This window comes from Procambarus clarkii, chromosome 54 (genome assembly GCF_040958095.1).
Source record: "Procambarus clarkii isolate CNS0578487 chromosome 54, FALCON_Pclarkii_2.0, whole genome shotgun sequence".
Taxonomy (NCBI): Eukaryota; Metazoa; Arthropoda; class Malacostraca; order Decapoda; family Cambaridae; genus Procambarus; species Procambarus clarkii.
The window spans coordinates 28,788,552-28,803,920 of NC_091203.1; the positions used below are offsets into that span (position 1 = coordinate 28,788,552).

The window sequence follows — 15,369 nt, forward strand, 5'->3', positions numbered from 1 at the left end:
CACAATACGACCAGGTATACCAACCCCACAATACGACCAGGTATACCAACCCCACAATACGACCAGGTATAACAACCCCACAATACGACCAGGTATACCAACCCCACAATACGACCAGGTATACCAACCCCACAATACGACCAGGTATACCAACCCCACAATACGACCAGGTATACCAACCCCACAATACGACAAGGTATAACAACCCCACAATACGACAAGGTATAACAACCTCACAATACGACCAGGTATACCAACCACACATTACGACCAGGTATACCAACCCCACAATACGACCAGGTATACCAACCACTCATTACGACCAGGTATACCAACCCCACAATACGACCAGGTATACCAACCCCACAATACGACCAGGTATACCAACCACACATTGCGACCAGGTATACCAACCCCACAATACGACCAGGTATACCAACCCCACAATACGACCAGGTATACCAACCACACATTACGACCAGGTATAACGACCACACAAACGACCAGGTATACCAACCACACATTACGACCAGGTATAACAACCACACAATACGACCAGGTATAACAACCACACATTACGACCAGGTATAACGACCACACAAACGACCAGGTATAACGACCATGTTTTATGATCACACATTATGACCAGGTATTATGACCACACTACGACCATACATTACGACCACACACTACGACCATACATTACGACCAAGTATTTCGACCAAGAATTACGACAACACCAGCCACTCAACGACAAATTTACGACACCAGCAACTCACATTTCTTCATCTCTAACGTTAGGTTTATTCTCCTATATCTACGACCAAATATAACTTACGATCTTCTTGGAGTACATTTATGCTTACCAAGTTTGGCCCAAGTTTTTCATGTTTGAAAATCACTGCCAACTAGTTTATAAATCTTGTTCCTTAATCTTGATTTTAGAAATTGGACTCCAATGAAAAATAGACTACAAAGTGATCTGATTATCCAATATTTTTCTATTTTTTTGTATTATATATTAATATTTTTCTATATATTTTTTGTTATATATTAATATTTTTCTATATATTTTTTGTATTATATATTAATATTTTTCTATATATTTTTTGTATTATATATTAATATTTTTCTATATATTTTTTGTATTATATATTAATATTTTTCTATATATTTTTTGTATTATATATTAATATTTTTCTATATATTTTTTGTATTATATATTAATATTTTTCTATATATTTTTTGTATTATATATTAATATTTTTCTATATATTTTTTGTATTATATATTAATATTTTTCTATATATTTTTTGTATTATATATTTGTTCCTTTAAATTTTTTCCATAACTAATTTTCCTTACACTATTAACTTCATTTTACTCCGAAAACCCATCACCCATTTTATCGTTAATCACACGATCTCTTTTAGACGAGATTCATCTCATAATCTTCCTAGTTTTTATAACTATTATCTTTAAATAGCTTCTAATATATAAAATATCTAACTAATGCACCTGGCATTAACATGTGTGTGTGTGTGATTCTCAACTTGGAACTAACCTTTCCTCCACTGCCGCCACCAGGGGGCCGGATGCACTGCCTTATTGGTCGCTGTCGTCTCACGTAAAATGGAACTTAGCCGTGCAGAGAAACATGTACACAATTTCATGATGGACACACAGTTAACGAAGAGGGTAAGTTATTTTTATTATGGGAGAGTAGATGCCTCCATTGCATCATTTCCTGGACCAGCCTCCCCTGCTTCTTGTCCCTGACCGCCGCCCTTACGGCTGGTGGCTGTGACCTTGTTTTTTGCCTTGGTCTCGAGAGGGTTAAAAGTGAAGGTAAACAATCTCACAGCCATTGGCAGTAAAGCCGTTGATGTTGCCATAGTCGATGTATCAATGTGTTATTATTTTTTTGTCTTTCTTCTCCTCGTCTCATCCACAACGTACACAACCATCAACGTCTCCACAACCACCACTGCTACTTCTACCTCCACAACCTCCGGGTCTACCGGTGCTATGCGGGTGTCCGTGCAGGGTAACGGGAGCATGGCGCTCGTTGTGGCCGTTCTGCTCACTAAAATACAATTGCAGCCTGCGGAAAAGAGGGTTCATATTCTTATGATGGAAAAGCAGCTCAATTGGAGGGTAAGACGAGTGAGCCGCATGATGGGAGTCTAACTTTTTATCATTTTTTTTTTCGTGTAATTTTGGTGCACTAACACCTCTTGGATGGTTGGACTTCCTTAGCAGGTGGCAAGGCATCGAGGAAGTCTTAAGCAGCGCCAGTGGTGGGCAAGTTATTGCGTCTCGTCTCTCTTGGAATCATTTTACTCCTTGTCATTTGCTCAAATTAATTTTGTCTGTTTGACATTCGATGTTTTTGGTTACGTAATAATGCAAAATTGACTTTATCTTTAATGTTATTCTTTTATCTAATAATAAGTTGGGAGACGTTATCCACCAGCTGGTAAAACGTCAGTTGTCACTTATTCCGGATTTATATTTCATATTTAGAGCACGAAATAATCACTGAAACCTGATCACATTATTATCAGGTACAAAAAATTTGAAAAGTAAAAATAATGCTAAAGCTCTCAACCCAACTAGGCATCATTAGCAGTGAAATATTTTGCTACTGATGATGGCTCAGTTGGGTTGAAAGTGTTTTAATAATATTTTCACCTTTCAAATGTGGTTTATTCGGCCTTCATATTTAGAATATATACGGAGATGACAATCACAGTACGAAGATGACACTCACAAACATTTCTAAAACACTCTTTTTTTCATATAACTTCACTTTCCCAACCAGAACATAAGACACATCCATCTGAGCCAACACTTAACATGGGTGTATTTATTTATTGAGTTTACAGTGTGTGACTTTATAAGAACATAGTTAAGGTGTAACACAGCCGCAGGTCCTCCTCCTTATTCATGGGAGTTCTGTTGATTCTCTGCTGTGTTCATTGATTGCTCTGTAATCCAAGCGATTGATTGATTGATAAAGATTAAGCCACCCAAAAGGTGGCACGGGCATGAATAGCCCGTAAGTGGTGGCCCTTTTGAACCATTTCCAGTATCAAGAGCTGATACTGGAGATCTGTGGAGGTGCGACTGCACCCTGCGTGACGGGAGATGTCTCCCGTGTGACCAAGTGGTAATCCAAGCAGTGTGAATTCTGTTTTATATTTCAATAACGTACATGCAGATTTTGGAGAACAGGCAATAGAAATGTCAATATTTATGAATATATGTAAATATATTCTCTCTGATTCCCCTGCCTTCGTATTATGCATGTACGTAGAATACATAAAAAGATGCCAGATATATTTTCCATATGCAATTATACAACTAATTATATGATACAAAACAATACAAAACAAGAATATAACCCAATAAAATATGATAGATTGGGCAAACATCAGGTAGGTCGGCCTCACTTACATGTCAATATAAAGCCGAGCTTTCATGGCCATATCTAACAGACCTCTTGTGTTGGGTGATACGGATGTTTAGATCCGTGCCTATTTGGCCATAATAAACTTTGTTACAATCACCACAAGGAATCTTATAGACTCCGACGTCCTCAGTTTTAGCTTTCTTCTGATAGACGTTTACTAATTCATTTCTGACTTAATTTAGGTAAATGAAAATTAATTTTGTTATTTTACCTATTTTGCTTAAGTTCTTAGCGGTGTGCTCTAAGTTTGAATTATATAGAATGACCAAGCTGTTCTTATTAGCGATTTCCTTATGCCTAGTGGTGTCTGTCTGGTAGTAATTTGCTTTGGCAACTTTTTAAGCTTCGCCCAGGAATCAATTGGGGTATTCTACTTTATTGAATTGTCTCTACATTTTATTCATTTCAATGTATGGAGTCAATAAAATATAAAGTCAACTCAATAAAGTAAATGCCCTAATTGGTTCCTGAACGGTGCTTTAAAAGTTGCTAAAGCAAATTACTGCCAGACTGACCTCTTCCCAGGACACCTCACCTGATGTCACAAACAGCAGCTACAGTCATTATTTTCACTCACTGTTGAAGATGATCCCGGGTTGGGATCGAAATATGCAGTCTACATCTCATGTTTTCATAATAGTGGATTAATATATATATATATATATATATATATATATATATATATATATATATATATATATATATATATATATATATATATATATATATTATTAAATATGACCGAAAAAGTAAGATTAATAATTCTAACACGAATTTTCTCAATCTTTCGTACATTACGCTTCACTGTTGGAGGTAAATCAAAAATCAATTCTCCAAAATTCATTTTTATTTCTAGTCTGACGCGACACGGGCGCGTTTCGTAAAACTTATTACATTTTCAAAGACTTTAGTTCACAAATACACAACTGAATAGAACTTACGTATCTCCGATTTTATATCTACATTTGAGTGAGGTGGAAGGGGTGATGTGGCATTAACACAAGACAGAACAAAATGTGGTATTAATAGGGTATTAATTTCATCAACACAAGACAGAACAAGGGTATTAATAGGTGTGACGGTAACGCGTTGGTGTTCGGCTGTTCAAAGCTAGGGGTATGGCCTCGTCACATAGTATTAAAAAAAAAATAGAAAATCTGGAACTTCGTCTGTGGTAAGGTAAGGAGAAGACACACAAAACACAAGTAAATTTTAACAATGAAATTTTAATTACGTTAAAGAAATAAAACATGAATAAAATGGTCAAACAAATTCGTATAATAAAATCAATCAATCAAAATAATAAGAATAATTAAATGACAATGAAAAGTTACGTTAAGACAAGTGAGCAAAATAACAAGAAGTGCAATATACAAGTAAATGAAAGGTGCTGGAATATTGGCTTTAAGCTATCACCTTTCTTAGTACACGTACGCCAAAGCTTACGTCTAGCAGGGAGAAGTGTTAACTGTGAGAAAGCACGGAATATTCTGAGGACTGAGGTCGTGGCGGCCCCAGACATCAAGTAGTATGGGGGGGTGGAGTGCAGTTGCAGCCCGACCGGCGACCAATCAGAGGAGCCGACAGCAAGACGGGTAGTTTGGCGGTTTGAGTCTGAGCAGGTGTTCCTGGCTGCATACGTTTTGCGCTCTGGCAAACCTTGGAGATGTTGTTGTCGTTGTTGGACATTTCTTCCATAGTAGTTTTATATAGTTGTATCGACGTAATTGTGGAGGGAAGAGCAGGCTCAATCTTTTGAAGGAGATTATTGTCACAATAGGGTATTAATTTCATCAACACAAGACAGAACACGAAACAATGGATATTGAATAGAAGTGTTTGTAGAAAGCCTATTGGTCCATATTTCTTGATGCTTCTATATTGGAGCGGAGTCTTGAGGTGGGTAGAATATAGTTGTGCAATAATTGGGCTAAAAAACCCAGTATATAGGCAAGACAACATCATCTCTTTCTAGGCGTTTAACGATGCATAAGCAACAGGGCTCCATTAAGGAACATATAATCTCTTCCCACAACCAAACCATCGCCAGAGAAATCCTAGTAAACAACACAGAAATCATCGATAGATACAGCGATAGCAGGCGGCTTGACGTTTGCGAGGCACTACACATCAAGAAGTCAACACCAGCAATCAACAGCCAATTATTGCACAACTATATTCTACCCACCTCAAGACTCCGCTCCAATATAGAAGCATCAAGAAATATGGACCAATAGGCTTTCTACAAACACTTCTATTCAATATCCATTGTTTCGTGTTCTGTCTTGTGTTGATGAAATTAATACCCTATTAATACCACATTTTGTTCTGTCTTGTGTTAATGCCACATCACCCCTTCCACCTCACTCAAATGTAGATATAAAATCGGAGATACGTAAGTTCTATTCAGTTGTGTATTTGTGAACTAAAGTCTTTGAAAATGTAATAAGTTTTACGAAACGCGCCCGTGTCGCGTCAGACTAGAAATAAAAATGAATTTTGGAGAATTGATTTTTGATTTACCTCCAACAGTGAAGCGTAATGTACGAAAGATTGAGAAAATTCGTGTTAGAATTATTAATCTTACTTTTTCGGTCATATTTAATAATATATGTCTACAGGAAAGACTGCTACCAAAATATACTAATATATATATATATATATATATATATATATATAACCCACATGTGAAACACATGCGCAGAAAAACCACATGTGAAAAATAGAGAATGCTTGACGCATTTTCGGCTAATTCGCCTTCATAAGAGCAAAGTAGAATGAAACGCTTCATTCTGCTTTGCTCTGATGAAGGCGAATTAGCCAAAAATGCATTAAGCATTCTCTATTTTTCACATGTGGTTATTCTGTGCATACACACACATATATATTATATAATGTATAATATATAACTACAAATTTTTTCACAAAGAAATATAATGTTAATTAGATCAAATTTTCATATTACAAAAATTTTGGAATAAATCAATCCCCGTGTGATCTGGCTTCTGTTAACAGGTTTCATGAAAAGTAAATTTTGTTGTTTGCTAACGTCCTCTAAATGAAGATTGCAAAACTTTAGTTATCAATTAAGAGGTATATCTGTTAGTTCTTGTTAACATTGCATAAGGAATTGCACGTTAATGGATTATTTTTCACGTGTATTTTCGTTAACTTTTGTATCTATTGTTGTAAGAAATTAAAATGTATTCTTTATGATTACATGAAACTATGCTTCCTATAAGCAGAAATATACGATGGTGTGGCTATGTTCATGTGAACATCTGGCTGATGTTTCTACCAGAACCATCTCCATCTAGAGGCAGAATCTGAGAGCAACGAGGAATGATAATTTGCTATCACTGCTGGTTATCTGCTGTTTGCCTCGAGGCCTCCCTGCTTTGTGTAGGCCTAACGCGGACGGTATTGTAGCATGGTGTGTTGGGAGGACGTGAGCACTGCCACAGCTACCACCACCAACCTGTTCCTGTTTGGTGTGGGTGTAGATGTGTAGCTTATACTCTGTGGTGTAGCTCGTACTTTGTACCCTCTGTGGTATAGATCATACCTTGCCCATCTGTGGTGTAGCTCGTCCTTTGTACCCTGTATGGTATGAGTGTAGATGTGTAGCTTGTATCTTGTACCCTCTGTGGTGTAGATGTGTAGTTCGTACCTTGTCTCCTGTGTTGTGTGGGTGTAGTTCCTATCGTGTACCCTTTGTGAGTAGTGGTGAGTGTGCCAATAACCGTGCGTTTCACTTTTCCAAATGCACAGTGATTGGCGTACATTTTTTTTCGTGAACAATATCAGCGCATGGTTATTAGCGTACGAAAATTTTCAATCAATTTCGGCAACGTGCAGTTCTAGCTGTACTTGAAATTTCAATTTACCTCAGCAATGCATGATCACATTATTGTACTGTTCTTTTCTGTAAACAATGTGGGGCACGGTTCTAGGTGTACCTAATTATTGTGAAGGAAATGTCACACTTCGTTTCTGGCTTACATTATTTTTCCCATGGAGATTAAACAGCACCCTCCCATTAACCCTAATTTTAATTACCTTGGAGATGCACGATTCTAGTCATCCTTAATCTTTAATGACATCAGCCAGCCAGCCAGTTTTCACCCTCCCTCAATCAGTCCGTTTTCCATAATTGCATACTTAATCCCATTTTCATATTTCCATTTGCAAAGATATTATTTCAAATTAAAAGATTCTTCATTAAACATAAGAATAAAACTACAGAAAGCCATTTTGGGACCATACAGTATTTATTTCCAGCCCATGTTGAGCCAATCATTAACTGCCACTATGAAATAAAACTGCACAAGGCTTATACTTAAGAAGTAAGGAAAATACCACAATGCTCACACCTGTACTTACCAATGTCTTACCTAGTGTCGAATAAATGCCCTAATAATACCCCCTTAGATTCATCCACTTTAAGCATGTTACATATATAAAACTGCAAAAGACCCTATTTATGCCTCTTTTACACCTGTTTATCCACCTATACCCTTCAATCATGTCACCATCTAGATGTAATATGCAGAACATCCACATTAATGCTCCCCTTTTATTCCCATTCATTCTCTCTTCGCCTAACTATAGAATAGCTTATTAAAAATCTTTTAGTAGAGACAAATTAAATTGTAAGAAAAGATTGTTAGTGGCCATCGAGCCTAGAGGGTTTATTCATACCTAATATATATATAATGTACAGCTAAAGATCGTTCATTGAGCATAGGAATGAATTAAGTCCTCTATCTCCGATTCATAATAATCAAAAGGAGATAAGAGTCTGAGCTGACAAGTATCTCACTCGTTTTAGTATTAATATCTCCAAGCCACCAATGCAAGATCATGACACATTGTGTGTTGAAATTTTCAAACCAAACCAACAACATACATATTTAAAAGATATAAAATTCTCAAAAACAAACCCGTTCTGTAACATCGCTCAAGGGTTTAAATTATCCTTACTTTCTGATACTCCCTTACACACACCTCATGAACGCCCAAAAACATCCTCCCACACCGCACTGTAACATTAATTCATCTCTACCCTATCAAATATTGTTCACTATTTATATATACTGTAATCTCAAATCTTTTATAATTTATGAAAGTAATATACACCACAGTTCTTAATAGTAAGTAACAGTACATAGCTTGCATGTCATTGTCATTATCACCAAGGTGAATGTGTCGTCCAATACAGTGTGTGACGTCACAGGCGGCCCAAATAAAGTCTTGTATCAATTAGCACCAAGGTACCAAGGTACCAAGGTTGGAAGGTGTCAACCAATGCTTCCTGTTTAATGTCACAGGTGGCTCAATGAGGCCCTGTATCAACTTGTCTTGCTTATTGTTCACTTGCTAATATATTCAATTCATTAACCCTTGCTCACATAACAATGTTACAGGACGGGTTTGTTTTTGAGAATTTTATATCTTTAAAATATGTGTGTTGTTAGTTTGGTTTGGAGATTTTAACGCACATTGTGTCATGATCTTGCATTGGTGGCTTGGAGATATTAATGCTTAAACAAGTGAGACTCTTGTCAGTCCAGACTCTGTGTTATCTCCTTTGATTATTATGAATCAGAGATTGAAGATTTAATTCCAATTCTCAATAAACGATCTTTAGCTGTACACTATATATATTATGTATAAATAAATAATATTTTCTCTAACAGTCTTTTCTTACAATATAATTAGTCTCTAAAGACGAGGAGTCACAATAACATGGTTGAAAAATGTTGCCCAAATTACACACTAGAAAGTGAAGAGACGAGACCATTTTTTCATACTGGTCCAGGACGGACCGAAACGTCATGGTCTCTTCACTTTCTAGTGTGGTTTGGTCAGCATAATTAGTCTTTACTAATAGAATTTGAACAAATAAGCCATTGTATAGTTAGGCAAAGAGAGAATGAATGGGTATAAAATGAGGCATTAATAGGGATCTTCTGCATATTGTCTCTAGATTGTGACATGATTGAAGGGTACAAGTGGATAAAGAGGTGTAAAAGGGGCATTAATAGGGTCTTCTACAGTTTTATATATGTAACATGCTTAAAGTGGATGAATCTAATGGGGTATCAATAGGGCATTTATTAGACTTAGGTAAGACCTTAAGTACAGGTGAGCATTGTTCTATTTTCCTTGCTTCTTAAGTATAGGCCTTCTGCAGTTTTATTTTTATGTTTAATATGCAATTTTTTAATTAGAAATAACCAGTCTTTAAAAATGGGAATAAATATTAAAAATGGGAATTAAATATGAAAATTGGATTAAATATACAATTATGGAAAACGGAGTGATTGAGGGAGGGTAAAGGCGGGCTAGTTGATGACGTCATTGAACAATAGGGATTACTAGAACCGTGCATCACTGAGATAACAAAAATTAGGGATGAGTACGGGTGCTGTTTAATCTCCATGGGGGGGGGGGGGGGGAATAATGTACGCCAGAAATTAAGTGTTGCATTTCCTTCGCAAAAATTAGGTACGCTAAGAACCGTGTGCCCATATTGTTTAGGAAAATAAAAGTACACAAATGATCGTGCATCGCTGAGGTAGATCAAAAATTAAAGTACGTCTAGAACTGTGCGTTGCAGAAATTGATCGAAAATTTTAGTATGTTAATGAGCATGCGCCGATATTGTTCACTGAAAAAAATTGAGAATGTGCATTGAAAAAAAACAAAACGCATAGTCATTGGCGTACTTTCCACTACTTGTGTGGTGTAGCTCGTATCTTGTACCATTTGTGGTGTTGCTTGTGCCTTGTACCCTCTATAGTGTAGCTCATTCATTATACCCTGTGTGGTGTCGCTCGTACCTTGTATCCTGTGTGGTGTAGCTCGTGCGTTGTATCATGTATGGAGTGGGTGTAACTCTTATTTTGTACCTTGTGTGGTGTGGTGTAGCTCGTACGCTGTACCCTTTGTTGTGTGGGTGTAGCTCATACCTTGTGCCCTCTGTTGTGTAGCTCGTACCTTGTACCCTGTGTGGGTGTAGCTCGTACCTTGTACCCCTGTGTGATGTGGATGTAGCTTATACTTTGTACCCTGTATGGTTTGAGAGAGGCATGCAGCTGACACCATCTACCCTGTTGAAGGCAGAGCATGCTGTCCTCCGAGCAGGAGGGATTTCATAACATAATACTTCACTGTGGTGAAGTCCTCCAAGGCTAACACTGGTTCATGCTAATAATATGCGAGAGTGACAATACCGAGAGAGAGAGAGAGAGAGAGTGTCGGTAGAATAAAAACTTTGTGCTTGCGCGTTTGTTTCAGTTAAGTTTAGCAGGGAATTTTTTTTTTATAAATTAATATTAAACACAGAAATAAGCATGATTCTAAACTTATATATGTGCATTAATTTTTGTTTAATTATGTCGTATTAAGTGTGATAGGAATGATTCAAGGGTTTACTGGAGTTTACCCTAACTTTGATCTTAAGTAATGCATTAGAATATGTTCCTTGTGTCAGTGTTACAAAACCTGTGTATTATTAGTAGTTGAATCTTCGAAGCAGTAATGTGTTTCAAGCTACACAATATTTTGTAACAAATGGTGCTGATCAATATAATTTTATTACAGTGCAAACAGGTTTATTGCATCATTGGTATTTTGGCTCTGCTTTTATCTTCTTTCATTGTATGTATTGGCTCTGTTTACATCATCTGTACTGTTCTCTTTTAGTCTGCTTTTAGTTCTGTTCATTATATGAAATTATCAAAATACATTAAGAACTTATATGCTGTTTCTAATATGAGTTGCTAACTAATGAAATTTTCTTAAAATGTAGTTTTTCGCAAAATTTACTATGTTTTAATAGATATTTTCAGTTAAACACTTTCCTTTACCTTGAGAATTCAAAGCAAATTTAACTTGGCATCCTAACATCACCAATGTAATGTTCTTATGGAGCCTATTGTAGGAAAAATAGTACAAAAATTATTTATTAAAAATATCACAACTATGTTAATTGTAATATGGTTGGGCATAAATATTCTTAACATAAATTTCGTAATATATAAATATGTTATGAATATTGGACACAAGGGTCGTTGACTAATTGTGCACTTCAGGGTGTTAGGAATAATATATTTGAGTGCGTGTGTGTGTGTGTGTGTGTGTGTGTGTGTGTGCATGAGTGCGTGTACTCCCCTAGTTGTACTCACCTAGTTGTGTTTGCAGGGGTTGAGCTCTGGCTCTTTGGTCCCTCCTCTGAACTGTCAATAAACTAGTGTACAGATTCCCGAGCCTATTGGGCTCTATCATATTTATATTTGAAACTGTGTATGGAGTCAGCCTCCACCACATCACTGCCTAGTGCATTCCATTTGTTAACTACCCTGACACCGAAAAAATTCTTTCTAACGTCTCTGTGGCTCATCTGGGTACTAAGTTTCCACCTGTGTCCCCTTGTTCGTGTTCTACCCGTGCTAAAGAGTTTGTCTTTGTCCACCCTGTCAATTCCCCTGAGAATTTTGTAGGTGGTTATCATGTCTCCCCCTACTCTTCTGTTTTACAGGGTTGTAAGGTTCCATCCCGTTCTCGCAAATTTAATAAGTCAATATTGACTTATTAAATATGTGCATAGGTGACATACTTAACATAATAGATACCCTTAAAAAGATTCATAGAAAACACCGACCTTACCTAACCTACTTAGTATGTTAAGATAAGCATCTTATTGCTTCGTAATTACAATTATTACCTAACCTATAATAGGTATAGGTTAAGTAATAATTGTAATTACGAAGCAATAAGATGCTTATCTTAAGATACTAACAAGGTTAGGTAAGGTCGGTGTTTTCTATGAATCTTTTTAAGGGTATCTATTATGTTTAGTATATCACCTATGCACGTAGTTAAGTCAATATTGACTTTACGAATTTGCGAGAACGGGTTGAAGGTTCAGCTCCCATAGCCTTTCCTTGTAACTCATTCCTCTCAGTTCCGGGACCAGTCTGGTGGCATACCTCTGAATCTTCTCTAACTTCGTCTTTGTGTGTGTGTGTGTGTGTGTGTGTGTGTGTGTGTGTGTGTGTGTGTGTGTGTGTGTGTGTGTGTGTGTGTGCGCATGTGCGTGTGCGTGTGCGCGTGCATGTATTTAACACATTCAAAGAAGTTAAGATAAAAAAGAAATCCAACAATATATGACAGTTCTCAAGGTGAAGGCTAACACACACACACAAACATACACGCATATGCAGAAACATACTCACACACACACGTGTGTATAAAATATTTTGCAAACAGAGTGATAGAAGGTTGGAAAAAGTTAAGTGAGAAGATGGTGGAGGCCAAAACAGTCAGTAGTTTCAAAGTGTTATATAACAAAGAGAAAGACCGGACACTACAAAGCATAGCTCTCATCCTGTAACTACACTTAGGTAACCCCCCTCCCTGTCCAGCTCGTTGCTGCCATGAGAGGGCTGGGTGGGCGGCTGCCGGAGTGTGATGCTCCTTGGGGCGGTCCTCTTGTCCTTTTGTAGCCTTGTGTTCCTGCTGCTGTCCTCACAAATTTTGCTGGACGCCTTTTCCTTTTGTATCGTTTTTCTCCCCCCTCTTCTCCTTTCTCGTTGTCATTTCCTGCTGACCTTGTGCCTGTTTTCATCATTCTTTTGGCCTTCTTTTGTTTTGATGCCCGGGTGTTTGAGGAGGCATACTCTTGCACCTGTAGAACTGTAGTACCCAACATCTCGAGTGAGGGGAACCTTTTGTCAATTCCCCTTTCATCACTGAACCCAATCTCGACGAACTGACGGTTCTTAAGGCAGGTGTCAACCAAGGTAGCGTTTGTGGGGCGTATACTTACGACGCACCCCTAGGGGGCCCCGGCTTGATAGGTGATAGCTTCTTGTTGGGTGTCCTGCCTCTAATTGTAGTTCCACGATGGGTACGGGGGCACATAACGTGAATAAAAGTGTTTCTTTTCATATTTATGTCGATGAATGTTCCTTTTGTACCCTCTCAGGCTCGTGGGGTGGGCGACCAAGCCCCCGAGTCGGACTGTATTGGTAGACCGGGCTCTGTAGCCCCCGCTGCGTTGGGGCCCCGACCTTGCTCCTCCTTTGACCCTCCTGACTACTCCCCTTGGCTCCCCTCCCTCCCTCCTCTGTGGTTGGGTCGACCCACAAGCCCCCCAGTGGTGACCACCTCGTCCCCTGGCACTGCTCAGTTTCTTGTTGTGACGACGGCGCCTTTTCACCCCTCCCTGGGGGTTCTCACCGCCGTCCTCGACACGGCTGCACTCACTTGATTCCTTTCCGTACTGATGCGTATCAAGCCTTGTTTGGTCCCGCTTCGTGGGCCAAATACTTTGATCTCCTCCCTCTTGATTCTGCGCCTCCTGGCGATTTCTCACTCCATAGGCACCTTGTTGATTCCATAGATGCCTCTATTACTTTCCACCCCACCCGTCTCGGTACATGTGTTGTTGCTGCTCCTTTTCAGGATGTAGCCTCCCACTTGGCCGCCTTGTCCTGCCTTGGTGAGACCCCTGTTCAGGTCCCCAAGAACGCTCGGTTGAATGCCAGTGTTGGCGCTATTCTCCTCCCACCCCATGTTGCTACTGGTGTTCGGAATCTCCTGGACTGCCACGAAGATATTCGTCATATCCTCGATGCCCAGGGACGTTCTGTCCTCCAGGTGGACACGTTTACTCGTCCCCCTCGTGGTCGTCGCTGTCAACCCCTCCGGGTTGTGAAGATTACCTTTGATGGTAGGACCCTTCCGCCCTCTGTCATTCATGCTGGTGCCAAGTGCTCCGTCCAGGAGTACATTCCCTCTCTTCGGCTCTATAATAAGTGCTGGAGGTTTGGGCATGGTACCCTCCGCTGCTTTGGGACTCTCTCTATCTGTCCTTTGTGTGGGGGCGAAGGTAACTCTTAAGTCGGAGTGCACTTCTCCCCAGGCTTTGCTGCCACAATTGCGGTGAGGCCCACCCTACCTTCTCCCGTGCCTGTAAACATTACAAGCTTGAGGCAGCCGTCCTCAACTTGAAGCACCGGGAGCATTTGTCTTTTCCTGAGGTGAGGCGCCAAGTTCACCGGCTCCTGCCTTATGCTAACGTCTCTTAAGCTCACGTGTTACGCTCTTCCTCTCCTCGTCCTTTCTGCCTTCCTCAGACTCAAAACCATTTCCAGGCCTTGGACTCTGATACACCCACCGCCCCCTCCTCTGTTCCTTAGAGTTCTGTCCCAAAAAACCCCCTCTTGGTCCTCTGTCTGGGGTTTCCCTTCTTTCTGCCCGGTCTGTCATGTTTCCTGTGTCTTCTTCCTCGTCTCTCTCCGATCCTCCTTCCCTTCCTTCTCCTCTGTCTATTGGCTCCCCACGCTTCTTGTAAGTATGGGCTGATGTCCATCGCTCTCCCAACGGCCGTCGTGTATGCTCTCGTTCAGCTTCTCATGTTGAGACGCTGGAATCTGTTGCCCAGTACGTAGTTGCTGGGACACCTGTCTCTTTGAGTCAGTAAGTGTAAGCCTGGCTCCTCTCCTTCCTCCTCCCCAGCGGGTAAAAAGGCTTCGCTTTCTTCCTCTCCCCTACTTCTGACTCTCTCGCTCCATGCCCTCCCGTTTCAGTGGTTACGGCCCCTGTTCCTGCTATGGAGATCTCTTTAGCCCCCGCTTCCCTCTCGGTTGGTGCCCTTGCCGAGGTGCATCCCCTGGTTTCTGCCCCTCCTGCTGCTGTCCTTGACCCTCGGTTATCCCCCCTCTTTCTCCTCCGGATCCTACTCGTCCGCCTCTGGTCGGTCCTCTAGCTACCTTTCCTCCTTCTTTACTCAGTTTCCCCATATCCCCTAACCCTGACTTCGCTGACTCTGACCCTTATCCTGCGCTTCTTTAACGTGCTGTGTTCCTTTTTTGCCTCTGTTT

The 15,369-nt window shown here is 39.7% G+C and overlaps 1 protein-coding gene across 1 annotated transcript in view; it reads left to right on the forward strand.

The window, feature by feature from the left end:
- LOC123771328 (small conductance calcium-activated potassium channel) overlaps positions 1 to 15,369 on the forward strand; it is a 623,340-nt gene that overhangs the window by 588,926 nt on the left and 19,045 nt on the right. The window contains 2 exon segments of the mRNA XM_069305218.1: positions 1,588 to 1,698; positions 2,047 to 2,157. Of these exon segments, the coding sequence (XP_069161319.1) occupies positions 1,588 to 1,698; positions 2,047 to 2,157 (222 nt within the window).